Genomic DNA, 26,342 nt, shown 5'->3' with positions numbered 1-26,342 from the left:
ATGGAACAACCGAAATTATTGAGTATTGGTGACTTCATATTTAAAGTGAAAAATGAAACATCAAAAATGAATGAAAATAGCCGAAAATGACTTCATAATTAATGAATGAAATAGCCGAAAATGAAACAGCGAAAAAAACAAAAAAAGTGAAATATATTTAAAGTCAAATGAGATTAACAAATTAATTAAATGCCTCTAATTATATGGGGACCACACTTATCTCCACTAACTATCCCTTTCTTAATCTCTGTGCCGAAAAGAATGTGGCCAACAATATTGGGACGGAAGGAGTATGATAATTAAGTCCTAAAAATTATTATATAATGATTTAAAAATATAAATATAAAGATAAAGTTTTAACCTTTGCTTTTGAAACCCAAAAAAAAAGTTATATTTGGGTATAGCAATACATTATAAATGTACATTTTTGTTTTTATTTTTTGTCTAATTAACAATAAGTTTGAGGGAGAAAAGATAAGTTTGTATCAAAGAATATATCTAATTAGCAATACAATATTAATACTAAGCGAAGAAGAAAAAAAAAAAAGACGCAAAAATAATACTGAAAACAAGCACCTGCCTCGATCAAATGTCCCACAAAAAAATAATAACAAAAACAAGTATTTTTTGTTGTTAATACTTTTCCAACGATAGATTGTTGCAAATGCCACTACCGGAGGTGGCAAAGTTTTTTATACCTATAGCCATTCGCCCAAGTTTGAAATCCTATACTGCTCATTTGAACAGTTCATATTTTATTTATTTTTTTATTTTTCCCAGATTTTCTTCAAGAATCGTAGTTCTGATTTTCGTTCCCAGATTTTCGCCCAAGATAATATTTTTTCCAGATTTTCTTCAAAAATCGTAGTTTTCTATTTTTCCCAGATTTTCTTCAAGAATCGTAGTTCTGATTTTCGTTCCCAAATTTTCGCCCAAGGTAATATTTTTCCCAAATTTTCTTCAAGAATAGTAGTTCTCTTTTTTACTTTGTATAATATTAACAAGAATCCGTCAGATTTTCTTTTCATTGATGCTTGTTGATGAAACTTTTTTTTTTCCCCAGAATTTCTTTTCCTTGTAGAAATTGATAGGAATCGCCACAAATTTTCTTGAAGAATCGTAGTTCTTGCGAGTTCCAGATAACCCATCTTCTCTTTGAAAGTCTACAATTTTGGAGAAGAAGAAGAGGAAAGTCTATAGTTTTGGAGAAGACTCGCCATTTATGATTTAATGTGAATGCCTCGGAAATGTGGATATAGAATTTGATTTTGGATGGAAATATTAAGTAACCATAAATTTGAATAAGGGCATAGAAGGAATGCATTATAATATAAAAAATCGTATCGGGGTATATAAAACCGGACCAAACCGATTTAATTTATAAGGATATTGTGTATATACATAATATGTATACATAGATTAATTGTTTCAGTTATTACTATGTTACATGGAGTATATAATAAGTACAACATGGAGTATATAAATACAAGAAAAGATGAGTCTTATTAATTACAGAAACACAAATATAGGCTGAAAATGGAAAATATTAGTGATGGATCCATTTTCAGTCATGGGGTAGTTTGGTAGGAGGCTTGACAACGAGGACCGGGCAGTGGACGTGGTGGACGCAGTAGTTGCTAACGCTTCCCAGCAATGCCCTGCGATTACACATGATCATTTAATTACTTATCTAAACTCCAATAACCCATTTATTAATTAAACTATGTTACCTTTTAATGGTGCCAAGCCCACGACTACCGATGACTACCAGATCAACATGCAGTTCCTCTGCTGCTTCACATATTTTATCCTTGGCGTCTCCTTGAAGAATCAAAGTCTCAGCCTTTATCTGAATCACATGTAAAACGTATTCTACCTATAAATATGTATATAGGTAAATTTTATTTGGAATACAAATAAATTCGGTTTTTTTGTTTATGTGCAGTGCAATAACTTTCACAGCCAGTGCAATAAACATTATCATGTTACCACGAAAAATATATAGTTATCATCATAATTCAGCCTACATAAATATCTCTTTTTTTTTTCAATGAAGGATAACATTTAGGTAATGTGTCATCATTCAATCAAGTTGGTTTATACGGACATTTTATTTTTAATAATTGAGAATTAATTATACTAAATTAACCTTCTTCTCTGTGCAGATGCGCAAGGCTCGAGCGATTATAGTGGCAGCATTTTGCTCTTGCGCTTTCTTCACAGAATCAATCACTGCTGGAGTTGCGTACACAACTATACCAAAAATACAAGTATATTAAATTGTATAATTGATAAAAGTAAAATAGGAAATTCAAACATAAATTCATTTTAAGGGTTGCAAAAAATAATGAGAAATTCATTAATTACCAGGGCCAGCTGGATAGATGAAGGGCTGGAAAATCGGCTGCACGTTGACTAACGTCACGGCGGCTTGCTCCTGCTCCGGCGGTTCCAAACCCGCCGGGTAGTTATCAAAGAGGTGGTCGACCGCCCACCTCAGCGCATACAAACTCCCCTCACTCTCATCCACCGGCACCAACACCTTCATCCTCTTCTGCTCCGCCACCGCACTCGTCTCCGCCATCGTCGAGTATACAAAACCAGAGCGAAGAATTTCAACTGGAATCAGAGATTACACTTTCGAAAATTAATAATCGGAGAAAACGGCTACACGATTTACAATGAATCGAATCAATTAATCTCGTTGGAAACCCTCGCCGCCGCCACCTGTCAATCATGCAGAAGATTAGCACGAGCGCCGGCCACGTTGATTTCCTTCGGAGTTTGTCCGTTTCTGAAGCATTATGTAGATAAATTCCATCAAACGCAGAAGCGGTGGGCGCCCCAGCGCAGCTAATTTAATTAATGGAGGAGGTTACAACAACAGGCGGAGCAACCACGGCCGCGGCGACGAATGTTTTGGTGGCGATCGACGACAGCGAGGAGAGCTTCCACGCGCTCCGGTGGGCGATTGAGAAAATCCTGAAGCGGAAATCGGCGACGGTGGTGACGATTGCACATGTGGTGGAGCCGCTGCCCCGCTACGCCTTCCCCGGTGGTCTTGGTTTGCAATTTGTTTTAATCTTTAATTGTCAACTAGGATTTTACCCGTGCATACGCACGGGTACCAAATTACACAAATATATGTAAAATAACTACAAATATAAGAAGGAATATAATATTAAATAAAACAAAATATGTATAACAAACAATAAAATATCTTATACAAATCAAAACTTTAGAGTATCATATAAAAAACATTATGAAGAATCTAAAATTTTAAAGTTTCAAATATCAATACTTAATAATCATTGATATATATATATATATATATATATGAACATAAAATGAATCCCACCAATGCAATAATAAATGTGGAACCTAAAACAAATCCAACCTATGAAATAATCAATAATCAGTAACCTATGGAAAAAAATATATTGTTTATTACATAAAAAGTTAAATGTGAAATATAACGAATTAGACGATTATATTTATGCAAAATAAAAAATGAAATTTATGAACCCTATCCAACATAACATTATAGCTTAAGGGTGTGTTTGCTGTGAGGTATAAGGGAGGGATAAGCTACATTTACCACCTTATACTTCGTTTACTTTGATGTATAAAAAAATTATGGCAGGTTGTATAATTTTTTGGGCAGCCCTTTATCCCTTGAGAAATGGATAATTTTATACCTAAAAGAGGGCGATATAAATTTATACCACCTTATAAGGAGTGGATAAATATAGTATCCTTCAAACCAAATAAGATATAATAAATGTAGTCCCCACTTTAAGTGATAAATTTATACGTCATTATATTATCCCTTCATTTAAAGGATAAAAAGCAAACACATCCTAAAAGAAATCAAGTTAATTTATTTATAACACATTGGTTAAACGCTTTTATATAGATATAGATACAGGATATATGCAAATATATTGTATTATTTTACAATTCACATTAACATTGACAAATATTTATTTGTAAATAAGATATTTAAGTTTATATACAAAAGTTTTCAAAATATTCAAAAAAATTATATATAAATAAGAAGATGAATCCTTGTTTAGTTATTATTTTTTAAATATGCATTAGAATTAAAAGAACGCATAAATTACAACACAAATATATATAAACTATTTTAATGACTACAAAAATAACATTAAATAAAATAAATATACGAAATAAATTGAACACATAAAGTACAATTATTAATCAATCACATAATACACAAACAACAAAAATAAAAAAAACGATTCTTTGAATTATACAATATTAGTCTTACAAAGTACTAATTAAATTTAATACATTTCACTAATAAAATGAGGTTGTTGCTCAACAATAAATGTCACTAATACATAAACACTGTATTTCAACTTCTCTTCTCGATCTAAGACATATATGATATGCCTATGCTATAAATTTGTTATTCTTTATTTCATCACTAAAAAAATATTATTTAAACTTAAACATTTCCATCTATTCCACTCTAAAATATAAGATTTAAAAATCATTTCACTTAAAAAACGCAATACATAAAATAATAAACCAAATATAAATATATGTCAAAAAATAACCAATTCGGCTCATTCAATTTACCTTAATACTTGATTCATTATATTACAACAAAATAAACAATATATGTAAAAATAATAATAAACTACAAATCTAAATATTCAAACATTATGAAAAACCTCCTTATAAACAACATTTTCGGTATATTCATCATCTTCAACACCATCTCCACATATCAGGATTTTCAATCCTTGACGATTAGTAACCTTGATACAGCTACATATAATTGACCATGACTGAACACAGGTCTCTTCAAATATAAACCAACGTGTGAAAGAGATTGACCCTGGCTTTTGTTAATAGTCATAGCATAAGACATAATCCAATTAGACTAAATATACCTAAATAAAAGCCCAAACATAAGCGGCCCATGTTTAAATTTAACAAATACAGAAAAGGTCAAAGAGAAGAATATGAAAGGAAATTTAAAACCCTATTTGTTCATCTTCATAGGTAGCGCCGCTTCTTGAATCTTCTGTCTTCCCACTTTTTTCATCTCATCTTCTTTTTTCTTATTTTTCACTATGATCTTCTTCTTCCAACAAATATATCTAACGTCACCCAAACCCACCACCCTATCAAGTTTAAATCACAATATTCTATCACTTTCTCTCATTCTCGCTCTCTTTCATTCTATTTGACCAAACACGCCACCACACACACAAGCACAGACGGCGGCGCGCGCAAACAGGCACCGGCCGCCATCTCTCTCCGGCAAATTGACAGCGATGAGTCGCCGTGCCGTTTCAGAATCCAGACCCCAATCACAACCGCCATCTCCTTCAATCGGAAACACCCTCTGGGTCTCCCTCTCTGTATCGCAGCTCTCCGATCTGGGCGAAGACGCTGCCCCACGCGGAGCTGACTCCTTCCTCGCGACGATAAAGATACCACTGCCGCCCTCTTCGATTCGCCGGCAACTACGGCGGTGCCGAGGCTGCTGCCCCCCTTTCCCTGACACGACTCAACCCGGTACTCACAACGGGACTCAACATAGCAAGTTCAAAAGCAGAGAAATAAAATCAAAGCTTCAAACTTCTACTTCTTCTTTCTTCTTTTATCAATGAAAGTCAAGTTCTTGAAATTGTTCAAGGTCTTTTTAGAAAAAAAAAAAACTTGCCGCTTCAAAATGAAATTGTTCATGGTTGCTCCAATGAGTAGAGCAATCATGATTGTTGTTTGATTGCAAATTTCATCTTATTTATAGAGCCTCAAAATGTGTAGGCTACGTATACTTTTTCTCCAAGAACATATTAGTAAATGACAGATTATTAGGAAATGACAGATTAACATATATTCTTGATGAGCAAGTTTTGAAAGAGCTGAGAGAGGTTATAATCCAGTGGATAATAAGATGATTGATATTACATGATGGTTAAAAGACTTCAACATTTTCCCGCCAAAATGGCCATGTTGGCTAAGGTTGAGCTTTTATATATATATAGATTATACATAATTAATTTTGTGGTTTAATTTGTTGTGATTTGTATGAAGCAGTGGTAGAATCTGCAAGCAAAGCACAAGAGCAGAATGGTGCAAGAATTTTGTCACGTGCATACGAGATGTGCAGAGAAAGTTCGGTACGTAGGCTTATAATTATTGGTGTAAATAGTTTCATGTCGGATTTTAATCTCATTTTAATTTAGTTGAAAGCTAAAACTATAATTCTGGAGGGGGATCCAAAAGACAGAATATGCCGGGCAGTCGAAGAGATGAACATAAATCTTCTTGTTGTTGGCAGCCGTGGACTAGGCCAAATCAAGAGGTGTGTCATCAATTTTTATTTCTTTTTCCTTATACTCACTCGTATTAGACCATCACCATCTCCAACCATTTACACCAAACCCATTTTACAATATATATCATTTTCAATAGTAATTCTTCTCCAACCATTTACACCAAATTTAAACTCAAAAGAATATTATTTAAATATTCTTTTTCCACCTACTTTTTATACTTCTTCAATCATACCTTTATAATTCTTTCAAATTATACATTTGTCTCAAGTTTTTAATTAATAATTTCATATTAAAATAAATACTATACATAAATTAATTTATTATTATTATTATTATTATTAAAAAAGTCGATGCCTTCTCAATATTCACCAAGAAGAGGGGTTAGTTTGCAATTTATAGAACTCAATAAAGTGATATGGTGTAATGAATAGTGCAACACCAAATTTGGTGTAGTACTGTTGCTATGGTGGCCCCAAACCCATTTTGGATTTGAGTTTGGAGTACCATTGGAGAGGTTTTGGTACACCAAAATGGGATTTGGTGTACCATTGGAGATGCCCCTTTCCATTTAACTTTGTCCGCTTTTGTTTTTTCTTTTTTTTGGTGAATTATCCCATTCGACTTAGCTTGTTATTTTTTTAAATAATTAATTTTTACTATAATAAATACGAATTCATACGCCCTTTACACATATTTAAATGAAACAATAGGGCCGAATGACCCTATTCAACATACAACATCAAATTTTGTCCACCATTTGAAAAAACATAAATTTTGGCCATTTTTTGTATGTCATGACTATTCTACCCTTCTCTCTCTCTTTCTCATCTCCCTCTCTCTGCTCCAGTGGCTCCTCTCTCTCTCTCTCTCTCTCTCTCTCCAACGGCTGCGCGGCAGCGGCGCCGAGCTTGGAGAATTCGTCGGAGCTCTCGCGACGGTGGTGGGAGCTCTCGCGACGGTGGTGGAGGAGATCCTCATTTTCTCTCTCTCCAGCGGCTGCCGCTCTCTCCTCTCTCTTTCTCATCTCCCTCTCTTTCTCTCCTGCGTGCCGCCTGGGCAGAATTCGTCGGAGTAGAGGATGAGGCGGCGGCGGCAGATCTGGTCTGATGAGGCGGCGGCGGTGGATCTGATCTAATCGTCGCGCCGCCTCCTCCATCGGCAGATCTGATCTCCGCCTCCTTCGATTTCAGCCATGGCAGATCTGATCTGATCTGTGTGCTGCACGTATGGCACTATTAGTGCCATAAGTGCCATAAGTGCACACTCCCCCCTAAGGTTTAGATATTCCATTTAGGGTTTAGATTATCCATTTGAGGTTTAGATGTTCCATTTAGGGTTTAGATTATCCATTTAGGGTTTAGATGTTCCATATAGGGTTTAAATGATGTTGTTGTTTCTGTATTTGTGCTGCACTTATGACACTATTAGTGCCATAAGTTCCCAAAATGATTAATTTACTTGGTTTAATTTTGGATTTCCGTTGGCACTTATGGCAACCAAGTAAAATAATCATTTTGGGCACTTATGACACTAATAGTGCCATAAATGCCTAACCCGATCCAGCACGCGACCCGCGTGCCTGATCCTATCTGGTCCGCCTCATTAAGGGTAAAAACGTCCAAATCAATAAAAATGGCCAAAATTTATGTTTTTTCAATGTGTGACCATAAATTGTGTTTTATGCTTCATTTTGGTCACTTCAAAATTTTACTCTATTTATATTACAATTTTATTTTTCTAAATTATTGTGTTGACAAAAATTAAGTTGAGTGAGACGGGACGAAAGGAGTAATTTATACTTCATCCTTCTATAAAATAAAATACGAATTCAATATGAATTTTGATAAAATAGTTGATGGACGTGGCTTTAGTGAATAAGGAGCTTCACCATATAAAAATGGATGATAGTGATCGAATTGAGAATGAGTCATATAAGATTTTTATTGAATAAATGAAGCTTGTAAGCTTGAAAATATAGTAAGAAGAGAGGTGGGCTATGTCTTAAAAATGAAATATAATTTAATGTTGGTGGATCTTAAATAAGATAATTATTGTATATATATATATTTTTTATCTTAAATAAGATAATTGTTGCAAATATTATTTTTTATGTACTCAACTTATAATTTGGTTTACAATTTGTGTGCAGGGCTTTTCTGGGAAGTGTGAGCGATTACTGTGCTCAACACGCGAAATGTCCTGTTCTCGTAGTCAAGCAACCATCCAAGAAAATATAGAATTTCGATCCCATATGTTGTGCATATTTACTGTTGATGTTGGTACCTTCATTAATAAGTTAATTGCGTGAGCTTTCTTTATGCAAAAATTAGGGCGTTTGAAAACATATTCCCACCATTTAAACTAGCAATGCACCTTTAACAGTGTAAAGAAACAATCACAAAGTGTAGCCACAAAACTATTTAATGGTGCAAGGAAACGGGAAACCATCCCATTGTCATAAACTATACGAACGCAAAATCATATGCAACGGGAAATGTACTACTCTCTGCGGTGCATTATTGTTGCGATTTCGACTCGTCATTACTCTTTGTAAACTGTTCGATTGACCTTTTCAGAACCCAGTTTGGTTTACCTTTTACCGGCGCTAGTAGTTATTTTTTTTTTGAAATATGTGTCTGAGTTTGCTCTAATACCTACTCTTTGGGATTAAAAATGGCTATTTTTTTAACACAAAAATTAAGGAGATTGTTATGACTTGATGAAGTGTCACTACAAAAAAATTCGGCAATTAGCGACGGCTTATTGGCCGCTGACAATTAACGGCGGCCTTCCGACGGCGCGATAGATGATTCGGATTTACAAATTTCCGGCGTAATTACCGGCGGCAAAGACGATGTCGCTAATTACCGGCGGCGATGCCGTTGGTAACGTCTATATTTAAAAAAAATTAATTGAATATATTACCGACGACGTGGCCGCTGCTAATTAGCGGCGGGGCTCACCGCCGTCGCTAATCGGAAGCGGGTCGCAGAATAGCGACGGCATTTAATTAAACCCTTTTCTTCCCACATCTGTTAGTTTCCGCCGCACAGACCCCCTCCCCCCCCCCCATTTGCTCACGCCGCACTCCCCACCCCCAGCACCGTCGATCCGCCCCTAGCCGCCTCCATCGTCGAGCCCCCCGCCGCCGTCAGCCACCGTTTTCGGCCAGCCACCCCCTGCAGGCTATGATGCACGGATTCTTCAAAAATTAGCATGTACGGCGAATCAGATTCTTTTATGGTGCGATTCTCTTGGATTCTCGTCGGATTCGCACCCGATTCGCCACGTGGCGTATCTTTTAAAACAATTTATAAAAATAAATCGGATTCGCAAATTCCATAGGTGAAATTCACGTATCTCGTGCATGAAAGGTCTACACAAGGTTATTTTGATAATTTTATTTTCAATTATGACTTATATATTGGACTAATAATATTTGAATCGTTATATTGTTGCTCAATTAACTTATATAATTGAAAATGCTTAACTTTTGGGTAAAATAAAATGTAAATTACATATAATAAATTTAAGAAAATTTAAATTGTATATATTTTATAAGCATTATATATCATAATATTTTAATAATTAGATGTATCTGTTGGATTTGTATACTGTAAAGCAAGAATGTTTTATGCTTGTATACAATGTTTCCTGTTACCACTGTTTAATCTCCTATCTGATTGTGTTCATGATTGCACATGTATGTCCCTTATATCTCTTTATAAGTAGATTATATGGTGTGTTGTAGATCACAGAAGATCATATAATTGGAATAACCTTAAAAGAGATATAAAAATGATCACAACCGAGATGACTTCAGGACGAGTCATTGGTTTAGGCTGCGGTATAGATGGAAGTAGTTTGTCTTGACTACTTGTCTATACTAGTACGTCATAACGTATTGATAGGACCACAGTGAGATGTATTCTTCTATCTGACTTAAGTGAAGAATCAAAGATCTCGGTGACTTATAGGATCTTAATACTAATAAGATTTCAAATATATATGTTGATTCGTATATCACTTTGATTTACTATGGGTGAGAGTTATATAGTAACTTGAGTACTCTGTATCTTGGGTGATAGCGATTAATATATGATATTTGATTATCTGTATTAGTACCTGTATCCGATATAGGATAATGACATCCCCTTAAGGAGCTCAATAATGTTTATTGCGCTAAACCCTGCAGGTTGATTAAGTTCAGGCGCAATAATAAGGTTTGAGTGGTACTGCTTAAGGATTACAAAGAAATTAATTAATTTAAGCTGTCAGAGCTGTAATTAATTAGTGGATGTCGGATATTTTAAATACGGGGATTTAATAAGTCTAAATAGAACCCCGACTCATCACCGGCAATAAAGGGGTAAGTCAATATTGGTTCTCTAGTGGAATGAACTAATATTTATAAATTAATTATGATCTGGGCTGACCATAGATAATTAATTTATTTGAGGCCCATCTTTATTCCTTGTATCTGGTCCCTGGTTTGGCCCAAAGTCTCCTAGCCCTAGAAGGAGTAGAAATCGTTCCCTACACCTAATCTGCGCCCCCTACACGTATTTATTTATTTAAAAATAGCTGTCAGCTCTCAGAAAAATACACTGATAAAATATTAGGGTTTTGAGAGCTGTGGGACCAGGAAAAACGTGTGGAGCTTTATTTCTCTATTGGGACTTTCACAGTTCGTTGTCCATCCAACGGTGAAAGCTGAGCGGGATACAGTTCAGAAGATCAGAACTGGAGTCATACGATTCGATCATCGACAGCCTCTGCATACACTTTTCAAGTAAGTATTCCTAGCACCAACGTGCAGCTGTTAAATTCATAGGAGCATGTTAGGATTAATCGTTGTATGATAAATTAATAATAATCCAAGAAACGATCATTGGTTAAACGGAACATTAATTCAGTTTAATATTCCTTCAATTGGTATCAGAGCCCAGGATTAATTTCTTGGCTCTATTATTAATTTATGTACGATTAATAATGTGCGTTGTTTTTACTGCTGTTGTTCTTCGTCGCTTGTTGATTCATGGGATACGTCGTTTTGACGTTGTAATCGTTTTTCATCGCGAGAAAATCTGTGGTTAGATTAGGATTTCAAATTGTATTTGTTTTTCCTTTGTAATCTGTAAAACTGAGGAACGAGACGAGGACGACGACGAATCAACAACGAATGAACGGTGTTTGGAGTTGGAGTACCGAAGGCGTGCCGGGTGTTGGAGCGAGCAAGGCTGCCGGCGCCGAGGGCAGCGCGCACACGAGCGCTTGCGCGCTGTGTGCCGTGCGCCTGGTCAGGCACCGTGCGCCCTGCAGCAGCTGTTGTGCGGGTCAGGCTGGCGAGGAGAAGGCGGGCAGCAGGGGCTGTGCGCACCTGGGGCAGCGCCTGTGCGCTTTGCGCGCTGCGCGCCCAGCGGGCGACGCGCTGCCGGCTGCTGTCGCGCCCGCGCCGGGGCCTGCTGCTGCCACTGCTGCTGTGCGCCCGCGCTGGGGCTTGCTGCTGCCGGCTGCTGCTGCACGACGAGGGCTGCTGCCGGGAGGTTGACTGCAGCCGAGGGATGTGCTGCCGTGCAGCAGTGGCTGCGGCTGTGACCGCGCCGGGCCTGGCACAGGGAGGTGGCGGCGGCAGCTAGGGTTTCCAAACCCTAGCTGCGTGTTTCAAACCCTTAGGGGCCCAAACCCTAATTTTCAAAGACGGGCCAATTTGAAGCTTTTGGGCCGGGTTTACGTTTTTGGTTTTTATTTTTATTTCTTTTCTGTTCCTTGTAATAGATTAGAAATATGGGATTCCACGAATGGGTCACGAAGAACTTTATTCTTTTAATTCTTTTCTTTGCATGTCGTGATATTTATCCCTTATGCTCTTTGCATGCTGTTTTTGTCTCTGCTTGTTAATATGTGTTTATTAACTGCGCTTAGACAAGCATGCTAGGTTTATCATTTTCTTAAGCATGTTTTAGAATTCTGCGAGCATGTTTTACATGTTGCGTTCTAGATGAGCATGTTTAGGATTATGTGTTGAGCATGATCAAACATTTTGAAAGAAAAAAGACTAAACTTATTAATAATTTTATAGATGATTTAAAATTATTTAGATTTCCACAAGCGGCCTCTAGACAAAGTGATTGACAATGTGAGTAAACGTCTACACAACGTGGCTTACATCATGTTTGTTCTTTCATAAGTTTGTCAGATGAGGTTTCTATAAAAATATTTAAATTCATTAAAGTAGTGGGAGTTATGCAGTAAACGTCCACACAGCGTGGCTTACTCGTATAATTTTTCACGAGTACTTTAGAGGATGGATTTAAATAAGATAACTAAGAAATTAAATTGAATGTGGCATGGTCCGAGTGAGTATGTCAAATTCGAGAATTTAATTTCAAAGTTAAATTGTGGTTATTTCTAATTAATTTTTATTCTTAAAATTATGTAGACCTTGTTGGATTTGTATACTGAAAGCAAGAACGTTTTATGCTTGTATACAATGATTCATGTGTTCACTATTTTATCTCCTATCTGATTGGGTTCATGATTGCATATGCATGTTCTTTATCTCTATATAAGTAGATTATATGGTGTGTTGTAGATCACAGAAGACCGTATAATTGGAATAACCTTAAGAGATATAATATAATCACAGCCGAAATAACTCTAGGACACACTACAAGAATTTAGTGAATAGACAACACAAAATAGACAACAGAATATGACCAAACATGTTGTCTATTGTTATATAGACAACAAATATGACCAACTGTGTTGTCTATTACCTTAAAAGAATAAGGTTAAAGACAACAGAGTTTGAAACTTAGTTGTCTATGGCAGCTCTTAGACAACATATGTTATGTTCTATTGTTTATTAATATAATAGACAATGAATAATTTTAAACTATTGTCTTTTCAATATATAATAGACAATCCTTTTCTAGAGAACTGTTGTCTAATTACACAACTTAATTTAAACAATTAAATATTTTAACCAAACAAATTAAACATAAACTAGCATTAAACCCTAGGTACGTAACTTGTAAAACAATATTTACATCCCAACGCTACTGCCGTCTGCCAATCCCCTCTGCCGTCCGCCGTCCGCCGTCCGCCGCCCCCCTCTGCCGTCCGCCACCCCCCTCTGACGTGGCCTCGTTCACCAGCCCGACGCCGACGTCGTCCCTTTTGTTCAGTGATAATTCTCGCATTCTCTACGGCTGCTCGGCGAGAGTGACGCCGGCCAGTTCCTCCGCCACCGTCGCAGCCATTCCCAAACCGGTGCCCTCTTCCCAGGTGTAATTTTATTTCTCTTCCAAAATCATTCAATTTTTTTTTAGTAGGCACTTGATTTCTGGATTTATTTGACTAAAATTTATAATATTTTCAAAGTTTTTGATTTATGGCTTTGATTTTAATAGATATTTTGAAGCATTAGTAGCAGCAAACTGAAGCTATTACTTTTGGATTACTCGATCAGGTATTAAAAAAGCTTGTTTCTCTTTAGTTTGATGTATTCTTTTTCTCTCTGGAATGATAGAAATATGGTTCTTGGCTTTTCTTAATGTGGATGTTATGTATTTTAATTTATTTTTTGATGATGTGTGATTCTTACTGAATTCGGATGTATTACTGCATGAAAAAATTTGGTTGATTTTTCATTGTTATTTTATGATCTTAAATAGTGTGGCTTGTTGTGTTTATTATTTTATGTTGATTATTATTAGGAAGTATGTATACGCATGGCATATGATTTTAGATCAACTAATCTAATTCATGGTTTTGTTTGTGTTTCTGTATCAATTTATGGAATCCCAAGAAAGAATGTGGGATTTTGCATGTTATTAAAGCCAGACAAAACCTATGTATGCAGCAGCAAGAATTTTTAGGTATACTAATTCAATTAAGGGGAACATACCGTGCATCCAAATGACACAAATTTTTGCTAAATTAAATTTTATGCGGTTACGGAAAGCAAGATTCAAACCAAAATATATGAGTTCAACATGATATGAGTTCAGTTAATTTCCTAAACTTAAAAAAAAAAAGCTCATGAGGCATAGTTGATGAATGCCCCTTTCGTTACATCTCTTTCATTTCCATAAATTGCTTGAGGAAGCTGAGATGCCATTATATTTTGGATGTGGTCACTTCACGAAGTTATCTGCAACTGTTAAGCTGTACAACTTGAAGGCAAAATATGGTTGGAGTGATACTTCTTTTACTGAGCTACTTGATTTGATAAGAAAAATGCTTCCTGAAGATAATGTGCTACCTTCATCTTTGTACGATGCAAAAAAGAGCTTATCTACACTGGGGATGAAATATGAAAAGATTCATGCATGTCCAGATGATTGTATCTTATATCGAAATGAGTATGTCGATTTGGTGAATTGCCCTACATGTGGAAAGTCAAGGTTTAAGGTTGGGAAAGAATGGCCTGATTAATGAGGGTGTTCCGGCAAAAGTTTTATGGCAAGAATTTTGGCGAGTAGGATGTGTGGTACATTGACTAATCAATTTCTTTTGATGCCTTGCAACGTGGGGTACGTAAAAATGGTTATATTTTAGTTTATAATGAATATGTGTTGCTTTTTATTAAACCTATTTATCTTGTTAGTTGGCATTGGATCCTTCTTGTTATTGACCCGCATAATGATACTACATACGTGTTGGATCCATTGAAGGAAGATCGTTATTTTACGGAGATAAAGATCGTCACAGAAACGTAAGTTCTATCATTTTAAATATATCATTTATGTATTTTAGTTTAAATTTATATTTTAATATGTATAGAGCTATAAAAATGTTCAATAAGAACATAGGAAAAAGAGGAAGACAAAGTCATGCGTGGGAAGTGATAAAGGTATGAAATTACTTATCTTCAATGTTTGTTGAAGATTATATGTTAGCTTTATTGTCATATTATGTCTTTTTGTGTAGTGTCATCAACAACCTCACGGGTCAGTACAATGTGGATTCTATGTAATGCGTTACATGAAAGACATTATTGAAAATTATGGATGTGACCGCCCCAAACCAATATCTTCATTGGTAATTATAAATTAACATTTTATTTCAATATAATTTAAAGATTAGCTATTTGAAATATTTGGCTCATCGCTTATTATCTTATTTTTATTAGTTTGCCGAAGGATTTTACTCTGAAGAATAAATCAATGAACTTCGGGAAGAGTGGGCTGAGTTTGTATATCGTTTTGTTCATAAGAATGATGATGAAAGTAAATTTGATATATATTTCTTTTGATTTATTTATATATATTTAGTGATTTAGATGATTTTATATTCTTAAATTAATCTTGTTTTATTTTGTTCGTGTAGGTTCAAGCTAGTTGGATGATATATTTGTTGGACAATTGTTGGTGATGAAGTCGTAATTAGTTGGAGATTTTATTAGAAATTTTTTTAGTAGATAAATAAAGGTGTAACTAGAGATGATACAATTGTGGATGTAAATATTTGATTATGAGTTTTAGTGATTTATAAGTATTATTTGTTATTTATTAGTGGTTTATGAGCATTGCTTGATTATTTGATGTTTAAGTATTTTAATTTGTTATATATATTAGTATTATAAAACAGGGATGCAAATATATATTAGATATATATTTTTTTTAATTTTATCATAGAATAGACAACAGATATTACAAGTTGTCTATCATTATATAGACAACGGCTAATATATGTTGTCTATAACCACTAACTATGTTGTCTATATTATTATAGACAACATATAATCTTTGTTGTCTATTAGCTTCAATACGTTGTCTAAGTTTAAATAGACCCCATATAATATTTGTTGTCTATTACCTTCCGTCAGTTGTCTATCTTTAAATAGACAACATATAATATCTGTTGTCTATGAGCACCCCAGAATAGACAACACCGACCTCGACAACAGATATTTTCACATAGACAACAGTAAATATCTGTTGTCTATGTGTTAAATTCTTGTAGTGACAAGTTATTGGTTTAGGCTGCGGTATAGATGGAAGTAGTTTGTCTTGACTACTTATCTATACTGGTACGTCATAACCTATTGATAGGACCACAGTGAGATGTATTCTTCTATCTGACTTAAGTGAAGAATCAAGATCTCGGTAACTTATATAATCTTAATACTAATAAGATTTCAGATATATATGTTTATTTGTTTATCACTTTGATTTACTATGAGCGAGAGTTATATAGTAACTTGAGTACTCTGTATCTTGGGTGATAGCGGTTAATATATGATATTTGATTATCTGTATTAGTACTCGTATCCGTATAGGATAATGACATCCCCTTAAGGAGCTCAATAATGTTTATTGCGTTAAACCCTGCAGGTTGATTAAGTTCAGGCGCAATAATAAGTTTTGAGTGGTACTGCTTAAGGATTACAAAGAGATTAATTAATTAAGGCTGTCACAGCTATAATTAATTAATGGATGTCGGATATTTTCAATACGAGGATTTAATAAGTCTAAATACAAGCTCCGACTCATCACCGGCAATAAAGGGTAAGTCAGTATCGGTTCTCTAGTGGAATGAACTGATATTTATAAATTAATTATGGTCTGGGCTGACCATAGATAAATTAATTTATTTGAGGCCCATCTTTATTCCTTGTATCTGGTCCCTGGACTGGCCCAATGTCTCCTAGCCCAAGTAGGGCTAGAAATCGCCCCCTACCTAATTGGCGCCACCTCTCTCTGTTCTGTATTATATAATACAACTGTCAGCTCTCAGGAAAAACACACTGATAATTATTAGGGTTTTAAGAGCAATAAGGAGGCGCAGGAAACGTAGGGAGATTTCTAGCATGGGACTTTCATAGCTCGTTGTCCATCCAACGGTGAAAGCTGAGCGGGATACAGTCGAGAAGATCAGAACTGGAGTCTTTCGACACGATCATCAACGACCTCTGCATCCGCTTTACAAGTAAGTAATTCCTAACACCTATGTGCAGCTGTTAAATTCATAGGAGCATGTTTAAGATTAATCGTTGTATGATAAATTAATAATAACCAACACTACAAGAATTTAACACATAGACAACAGATATTTACTGTTGTCTATGTGAAAATATCTGTTGTCGAGGTCGGTGTTGTCTATTCTGGGGTGCTCATAGACAACAGATATTATATGTTGTCTATTTAAAGATAGACAACTGACGGAAGGTAATAGACAACAAATATTATATGGGGTCTATTTAAACTTAGACAACGTATTGAAGCTAATAGACAACAAAGATTATATGTTGTCTATAATAATATAGACAACATAGTTAGTGGTTATAGACAACATATATTAGCCGTTGTCTATATAATGATAGACAACTTGTAATATCTGTTGTCTATTCTATGATAAAATTAAAAAAAAAATATATCTAATATATATTTGCATCCCTGTTTTATAATACTAATATATATAACAAATTAAAATACTTAAACATCAAATAATCAAGCAATGCTCATAAACCACTAATAAATAACAAATAATACTTATAAATCACTAAAACTCATAATCAAATATTTACATCCACAATTGTATCATCTCTAGTTACACCTTTATTTATCTACTAAAAAAATTTCTAATAAAATCTCCAACTAATTACGACTTCATCACCAACAATTGTCCAACAAATATATCATCCAACTAGCTTGAACCTACACGAACAAAATAAAACAAGATTAATTTAAGAATATAAAATCATCTAAATCACTAAATATATATAAATAAATCAAAAGAAATATATATCAAATTTACTTTCATCATCATTCTTATGAACAAAACGATATACAAACTCAGCCCACTCTTCCCGAAGTTCATTGATTTATTCTTCAGAGTAAAATCCTTCGGCAAACTAATAAAAATAAGATAATAAGCGATGAGCCAAATATTTCAAATAGCTAATCTTTAAATTATATTGAAATAAAATGTTAATTTATAATTACCAATGAAGATATTGGTTTGGGGCGGTCACATCCATAATTTTCAATAATGTCTTTCATGTAACGCATTACATAGAATCCACATTGTACTGACCCGTGAGGTTGTTGATGACACTACACAAAAAGACATAATATGACAATAAAGCTAACATATAATCTTCAACAAACATTGAAGATAAGTAATTTCATACCTTTATCACTTCCCACGCATGACTTTGTCTTCCTCTTTTTCCTATGTTCTTATTGAACATTTTTATAGCTCTATACATATTAAAATATAAATTTAAACTAAAATACATAAATGATATATTTAAAATGATAGAACTTACGTTTCTGTGACGATCTTTATCTCCGTAAAATAACGATCTTCCTTCAATGGATCCAACACGTATGTAGTATCATTATGCGGGTCAATAACAAGAAGGATCCAATGCCAACTAACAAGATAAATAGGTTTAATAAAAAGCAACACATATTCATTATAAACTAAAATATAACCATTTTTACGTACCCCACGTTGCAAGGCATCAAAAGAAATTGATTAGTCAATGTACCACACATCCTACTCGCCAAAATTCTTGCCATAAAACTTTTGCCGGAACACCCTCATTAATCAGGCCATTCTTTCCCAACCTTAAACCTTGACTTTCCACATGTAGGGCAATTCACCAAATCGACATACTCATTTCGATATAAGATACAATCATCTGGACATGCATGAATCTTTTCATATTTCATCCCCAGTGTAGATAAGCTCTTTTTTGCATCGTACAAAGATGAAGGTAGCACATTATCTTCAGGAAGCATTTTTCTTATCAAATCAAGTAGCTCAGTAAAAGAAGTATCACTCCAACCATATTTTGCCTTCAAGTTGTACAGCTTAACAGTTGCAGATAACTTCGTGAAGTGACCACATCCAAAATATAATGGCATCTCAGCTTCCTCAAGCAATTTATGGAAATGAAAGAGATGTAACGAAAGGGGCATTCATCAACTATGCCTCATGAGCTTTTTTTTTTAAGTTTAGGAAATTAACTGAACTCATATCATGTTGAACTCATATATTTTGGTTTGAATCTTGCTTTCCGTAACCGCATAAAATTTAATTTAGCAAAAATTTGTGTCATTTGGATGCACGGTATGTTCCCCTTAATTGAATTAGTATACCTAAAAATTCTTGCTGCTGCATACATAGGTTTTGTCTGGCTTTAATAACATGCAAAATCCCACATTCTTTCTTGGGATTCCATAAATTGATACAGAAACACAAACAAAACCATGAATTAGATTAGTTGATCTAAAATCATATGCCATGCGTATACATACTTCCTAATAATAATCAACATAAAATAATAAACACAACAAGCCACACTATTTAAGATCATAAAATAACAATGAAAAATCAACCAAATTTTTTCATGCAGTAATACATCCGAATTCAGTAAGAATCACACATCATCAAAAAATAAATTAAAATACATAACATCCACATTAAGAAAAGCCAAGAACCATATTTCTATCATTCCAGAGAGAAAAAGAATACATCAAACTAAAGAGAAACAAGCTTTTTTAATACCTGATCGAGTAATCCAAAAGTAATAGCTTCAGTTTGCTGCTACTAATGCTTCAAAATATCTATTAAAATCAAAGCCATAAATCAAAAACTTTGAAAATATTATAAATTTTAGTCAAATAAATCCAGAAATCAAGTGCCTACTAAAAAAAAATTGAATGATTTTGGAAGAGAAATAAAATTACACCTGGGAAGAGGGCACCGGTTTGGGAATGGCTGCGACGGTGGCGGAGGAACTGGCCGGCGTCACTCTCGCCGAGCAGCCGTAGAGAATGCGAGAATTATCACTGAACAAAAGGGACGACGTCGGCGTCGGGCTGGTGAACGAGGCCACGTCAGAGGGGGGTGGCGGACGGCAGAGGGGGGCGGCGGACGGCGGACGGCGGACGGCAGAGGGGATTGGCAGACGGCAGTAGCGTTGGGATGTAAATATTGTTTTACAAGTTACGTACCTAGGGTTTAATGCTAGTTTATGTTTAATTTGTTTGGTTAAAATATTTAATTGTTTAAATTAAGTTGTGTAATTAGACAACAGTTCTCTAGAAAAGGATTGTCTATTATATATTGAAAAGACAATAGTTTAAAATTATTCATTGTCTATTATATTAATAAACAATAGAACATAACATATGTTGTCTAAGAGCTGCCATAGACAACTAAGTTTCAAACTCTGTTGTCTTTAACCTTATTCTTTTAAGGTAATAGACAACACAGTTGGTCATATTTGTTGTCTATATAACAATAGACAACATGTTTGGTCATATTCTGTTGTCTATTTTGTGTTGTCTATTCACTAAATTCTTGTAGTGCAAGAAACGATCATCGGGCAAAGAGGAACGTTAATTCAATTTAATATTCCTTCAATTGGTATCAGAGCCCAGGATTAATTTCTTGGCTCTATTATTAATTTATGTACGATTAATAATGTGCGTTGTTTTTACTGCTGTTGTTCTTCGTGGTCTGTTGATTCGTGAAATACGTCGTTTGACGTTGTACTCATTTTTACCGCGAGAAAATCCGTGGTTAGATTAGGTTTTCAATTTGTATTTGTTTTTCCATTGTAATCTGTAAAATCGAGGAATGAGACGAGCACGACAACGAATCAACGACGATGAAGGGTGTAAGGAGGCGTACGGGCCCTGGCACTGTTGGATTTGTATACTGAAAGCAAGAACGTTTTATGCTTGTATACAATGTTTCCTAAGTTCACTATCTAATCTCCTATCTGATTGTGTTCATGATTGCATATGTATGTTCTTTATCTCTATATAAGTAGATTATATGGTGTGTTGTAGATCACAGAAGACCATATAATTGGAATAACCTTAAGAGATATAATATGATCACAGCCGAAATAAATCTAGGACAAGTTATTGGTTTAGGCTGCAGTATAGATGGAAGTAGTTTGTCTTGGCTACTTGTCTATACTGGTACGTCATTACGTATTGATAGGACCACAGTTGAGATGTATTCTTCTATCTGACTTAAGTGAAGAATCAAGATCTCGGTGACTTATAAGATCTTAATACTAATAAGTATTCAGATATATATGTTAATTCGTATATCACTTTGACTTACTATGGGTGAAAGTTATATACTAACTCGAGTACTCTGTATCTTGGGTGATAGCGGTTAATATATGATATTTGATTATCTGTATTAGTACCCGTATCCGGTATAGGATAATGACATCCCCTTAAGGAGCTCAATAAGGTTTATTACGCTAAACCCTGCAGGTTGATTAAGTTCAGGCGTAATAATAAAGTTTGAGTGGTACTGCTTAAGGATTTATAAAGAGATTAAGTAATTTAAGCTGTCAGAGCTCTAATTAATTAATGGATGTCGGATATTTTAAATACGGAGATTTAATAAGTCTAAATACAAGCCCCCGACTCATCACCGACAATAAAGGGGTAAGTCAGTATCGGTTCTCTAGTGGAATGAACTGATATTTATAAATTAATTATGGTCTGGGCTGACCATAGATAAATTAATTTATTTGAGGCCCATCTTTATTCCTTGTATCTGGTCCCTGGACTGGCCCAAAGACTCCTAGCCCTAGAAGGAGAGAAAAACGCCTCCTACACTAATTCTGTGCCCACACGTATTTAATTTTAATTAAATACAGCTGTCAGCTCTCAGGAAAACACACTGATAAAATATTAGGTTTTTGAGAACTGTGGGGCGCAGGGAAGAAAAACGTGTGGGACTTATTTCTCTCTTGGGACTTTCATAGATCGTTGTCCATCCAACGGTGAAAGCTGAGCGGGATACAGTCGAGAAGATCAGAGCTGGAGTCAGATTTTCGCAGGAAACCATGTTCTGGCAGTCTCCGTAAAACGGCCATAACTTCCTCCACAGAACTCCGATTCAGACGAATCAGGCGGCCACGGAAAGCTCTCTCGAAGACGAAGAAGTCGTATTTCTGCACAAAATACGATTGGAGGTCGTTTGAGGGGTCAAACGGAGCGTTGAAGTTGGCTGACCTGTTCAGCGACAGATTGACGAATTCTTAGGAATTCTTCAGGTATTTCTGAACTCCAACGTGCAGCTGTTAAATTCATAGGAGCATGTTAGGATTAATCGTTGTTTGATAAATTAATAATAATCCAAGAAACGATCATCGGGCAAAGCGGAACGTTAATTCAGTTTAATATTCCTTCAATTGGTATCAGAGCCCAGGATTAATTTCTTGGCTCTATTATTAATTTATGTACGATTAATAATGTGCGTTGTTTTAACTGCTGTTGTTCTTCGTGGTCTGTTGATTCGTGGGATACGTCGTTTGACGTTGTAATCGTTTTTCACCACGAGAAAATCCGTGGTTAGATTAGGATTTCAAATTGTATTTGTTTTTCCTTTGTAATCTATAATTGTTGGAAATCGAGACGAGAATGACGACGAATCAACATCGAGGAACGGAGGTTGGAGAACAAAGAAGGCCGAGGGGCGCGTACGCCTCCGGGCTGTGGGCTGTCGCCGGGCGTGTAGCAGAACAGGGCCGAGTCGGGCAGACGGACGTCGGGCACCGCTGTGCGTGTGGCTGCGGCTTCGCGCGAGTCACAGCGCAGCTGTGCGCGCGCCCATGCCCGGGCTGGTGTTGCTGCGCGAGGCGTTTGCTGGGCAGAACGGGGGCGAAGTCTGGCTGACGGGGCGTGGTCTGTCGGCAGCAAGCGCCGGGGTCTTCCGAAACAGACCAACGGCTGCCGATGCAGACGGGCAGGGCGCTGTGCGCCGCGAGCCACCGCCACCGTTGGCTGATGCTACTGTGCCGAGGGTCGCCGTGCAGGCTGCTGCTGGTGCTCTCGCTGTGCGGGGCTGTTGCTGGTGGCGAGGTGAGGTCAGGCTGGACGAAGGGGAGCAGGGGCTGTGCGCTGCGCGGCCGCTGCTGCCGAGCTGCTGTCCGAGAGCCGAGATCACCGAGCACGCCAAGACCAGACGTCGGGTCTGCTGCTGTTGCAGGCGGCTGCCATGCGCGCCGGGGCGGCTATCGAAGAAGGTGGCGGCGCCGCGCTAAGCGGCGAAACCCTAGGCGGCGCCTGTTTCTCGCAAATCCTAATCCAGACGCGGGTCGAGGCGGGTCAGACGGGCAGGGCGCGGGTCGACGGGTCCTGGGCTGCTCCTTGCGGATCTGGGCCATTGCTGGACGGGCCTGGGCGGCTGGGCCGCGTGTTTTGGGCCCAAGCAAGGGCTGGTCCGGTTTTTTTCAGCCTTTTTAGGCGTTTTTGGGCTGTTTTTGCCCATTTTTAATTTCTTTTCTATTGTTTTATTGTAATAGATTAGAAATGGGATTCCACGAATGGGTCACGAAGAATTTTAATTCTTTTATTATTGTTCTTTGCATGCCGTGGTGTTAATCCTTTATGCTCTTTGCATGTTGTTTTTGTCTATGCTTGTTAATATGTGTTTATTAACTGCGCTTAGACAAGCATGCTAGTTTTATCGTTTTCTTAAGCATGTTTTTAGAATTCTGTAAGCATGTTTTACATGTTGCGTTCTAGATAAGCATGATTAGGATTATGTGCTTGAGCATGTACAAACCTTTTGAAAGAAAAAAAGACTAAGCTTAATAATTTTATGGATGATTAAAATTATTTAGATTTCCACAAGCGGTCTCTAGACAAAGTGATTAGCAATATGAGTAACGGTCCACCCCACGTGGCTTACTTCATGTTTGTTCTTTCATAAGTTTGTCAGATGAGGTTTCTATAAAAATATTTAAATTCATTAAAGTAGTGGGAGTTATGCAGTAACGGTCCACCCCACGTGGCTTACTCGTATAATTTTTCACGAGTACTTTAGATGATGGATTTAAATAAGATAACTAAGAAATTAAATTGAATGCGGCATGGTCCGAGTGAGTATGTCAAAATTCGAGAATTTAATTTCAAAGTTAAATTGTGGTTATTTCTAATTAATTTTATTCTTAAAATTATGTAGACCTCCACATGCGGTCTCTAGACAAAGTGTTTAGCAATATGAGTAACGGTCCACCCCACGTGGCTTACTTCATATCTGTTTCTCATAAGTTTGTCAGAAGAGGTTTCTATAAAAAATATTTAAACCATTAAAGTAGTGGGAGTTATGCAGTAACGGTCCACCCCACGTGGCTTACTTGTGTAATTTTCATAAGTACTTTGGAGAATGGTATTAAATAAGATAACCAAGAAAATTAAATTGAAAGCGACATGGTCCGCGTGAGTATGTTAATTTTGAGAATTTAATTTTCAAGGTTAAAATGTGGTTATTGCTTAGATATCATATCAAGTACAATGTACAACTCCCCCACGGAGTCCCTTCTTGATGATGATATGGTCTAGTCAAGGTGCCAACTATTAATTCTTTTGTCAAAAGGTTAAGTTGACATGGATAGAAATTAAATGACTAGGTAAAAAGTCTGGTTGAGGAGTTCGTGTGTAACTGTCCACCCCACGTGGCTTACATATGGAATTTTTGAGCCGTTGGAGGTTTCACTAATATTATTTTATCAAAAGGTTACAATATTATTGTTACGAACTATATGCGTTCATGTTCTTACATGTTTAATTTTGTTTACTTTCAGATATGTCTATGTCTCCTGTTTCTTTATTCTTGCACAAAGTCTTTTAACCGGTCCACATATATAAAATGGAAACGCAGTTTTGGATTTTTTATCTTTATCACAAACTAACACAATTTTTGTGTTGCTTACTACTCCACGTTCTATTGGTCCGAATAATGAGTCAACTGATGAGAAAAATGAATTACATAAAAGGTGACATAAGGCGAATAATGTGGCTATATGCTATATTATGAGTATAATGTCACAAACCTTGTAGCTCCAACATCAGGGCATGGACGATGCTATTAGCATCATGCTGAATCTCAAGAAAGTGTTCGGAGAGTCGAACTGAGCTGCTCATTTAAATTTGATGAGAGTAATCTTGTTATTTTTATGAGTGAGCACAGCTCAGTGCACGAGCATGTCATGCATTTTTTGACGGACTTGACTTGCTCAGTGGGAGTATCGACGGTGAGGTAAAAGTCGATATTATCCTGAACTCTCTTCCCAAGTCTTTTAATTAAGAACTTCCGCCTCAATGCTGTTATGAGCAAGAAAGATAATGCTCTTTTTGAGTTGTTGAATGCTCTAGTTACGGCTAAGGAAGTTGTGGGAAAGAGATGTGCAAGCACTTGTTATTGCCAAAGGAGAACCATCTTCTTTGTCGAATGACGGGAAGAAGAAGGGTCTAAGGGGCAAGAAAGACAAGGAAAATAGTGGGAGTAGTGGTGTGATAAGATTGAGTATTGGAGATTACTTTTCAATACTCAAGGCAAAGGGTTAAGGTACTTCACTTGCTATAGTAACTGAGACATATCAGCTCATTTTCTACTCAGTTGTGAGTAGTGGATAACGAGAGAAACTGATAATGATTGTTACACCTTGCATGGCTTTTTAAGCTAACAAGGAAGCTGAGAAGTGATGAGATGATTGTCTTCATAGGCAACGTGACTAGAGTCGCAGTTGTTGCAATTGAAGCCTTGTCTTTAAGTTCTAAAGACATAGTTTAGTTTTTGAGAGTTCCTTATCATGTTCCAAAATTTTGAATAGATGGATCTTATGTCATTTTTGATAGTGGTGTTTCTATCATAAGAAATGACAAAGTTGTCTATTCTGGTATTTTTTGAACATCTCTCTTCATACTATAACTTGTCTACAAAATACCTTTATATTGCATTTACATCATCGAACAAAAGAAAGAGAAAAGTTAAGGCTAATCTCTCATGAGGATCTTACACATATATTGATACCCTAGAAATAGGTCACATCTATCTTAATAGGATCCAAAGGCTCGTGTCTAAATAAGTACATTGGATTCAATCCAGGTTGTACTATTTCGAACCTGCGAATACTGTATAGAGGAAAAGATGGAGACCAGGTCATTCATGACAAAGGGGATAAAGGGCCAATAATGTGTTAGGAATGATCTTTTCTGATTCATTGTCAGTGTTTGGGAT

At 36.2% G+C, this 26,342-nt stretch overlaps 2 protein-coding genes and 2 long non-coding RNA genes across 4 annotated transcripts; 2 read left to right on the top strand and 2 right to left on the bottom strand.

Moving 5' to 3' along the window:
• Nucleotides 1–1,460: 1,460 nt before the first annotated feature.
• LOC130997961 (uncharacterized) lies at nucleotides 1,461–2,584 on the bottom strand. Its single transcript, XM_057923397.1, has 4 exons — nucleotides 2,368–2,584; nucleotides 2,150–2,253; nucleotides 1,731–1,849; nucleotides 1,461–1,658 (listed from the first exon to the last, which is right to left on the bottom strand). Exons 1-4 carry the CDS (start codon nucleotides 2,582–2,584, stop codon nucleotides 1,565–1,567), a joined length of 534 nt encoding a protein of 177 aa, XP_057779380.1. The 3' UTR covers nucleotides 1,461–1,564.
• A 281-nt stretch (nucleotides 2,585–2,865) lies between these two features.
• On the top strand, nucleotides 2,866–8,646 carry LOC130997962 (universal stress protein A-like protein). Its single transcript, XM_057923398.1, is given in 5 exon segments — nucleotides 2,866–3,064; nucleotides 6,076–6,161; nucleotides 6,228–6,346; nucleotides 8,470–8,494; nucleotides 8,496–8,646. Coding segments are annotated over 5 exon segments (465 nt in total). The 3' UTR covers nucleotides 8,532–8,646.
• Nucleotides 8,647–14,939: 6,293 nt separating this feature from the next.
• On the top strand, nucleotides 14,940–15,811 carry LOC130997156 (uncharacterized). Its single transcript, XR_009092988.1, has 5 exons — nucleotides 14,940–15,042; nucleotides 15,111–15,180; nucleotides 15,258–15,368; nucleotides 15,460–15,556; nucleotides 15,657–15,811. It is a non-coding gene; the product is annotated as an uncharacterized LOC130997156 (long non-coding RNA).
• A 2,020-nt stretch (nucleotides 15,812–17,831) lies between these two features.
• On the bottom strand, nucleotides 17,832–18,703 carry LOC130997155 (uncharacterized). The gene is made up of 5 exons (XR_009092987.1): nucleotides 18,601–18,703; nucleotides 18,463–18,532; nucleotides 18,275–18,385; nucleotides 18,087–18,183; nucleotides 17,832–17,986 (listed from the first exon to the last, which is right to left on the bottom strand). It is a non-coding gene; the product is annotated as an uncharacterized LOC130997155 (long non-coding RNA).
• Between the last annotated feature and the right edge of the window lie 7,639 nt (nucleotides 18,704–26,342).

Source organism: Salvia miltiorrhiza, chromosome 8, assembly GCF_028751815.1.
Source record: "Salvia miltiorrhiza cultivar Shanhuang (shh) chromosome 8, IMPLAD_Smil_shh, whole genome shotgun sequence".
Lineage (NCBI taxonomy): Eukaryota > Viridiplantae > Streptophyta > Magnoliopsida > Lamiales > Lamiaceae > Salvia > Salvia miltiorrhiza.
The sequence above is the reverse complement of the archived record's forward strand: the minus strand, read 5'-3'. Positions and strand labels throughout refer to the sequence as shown.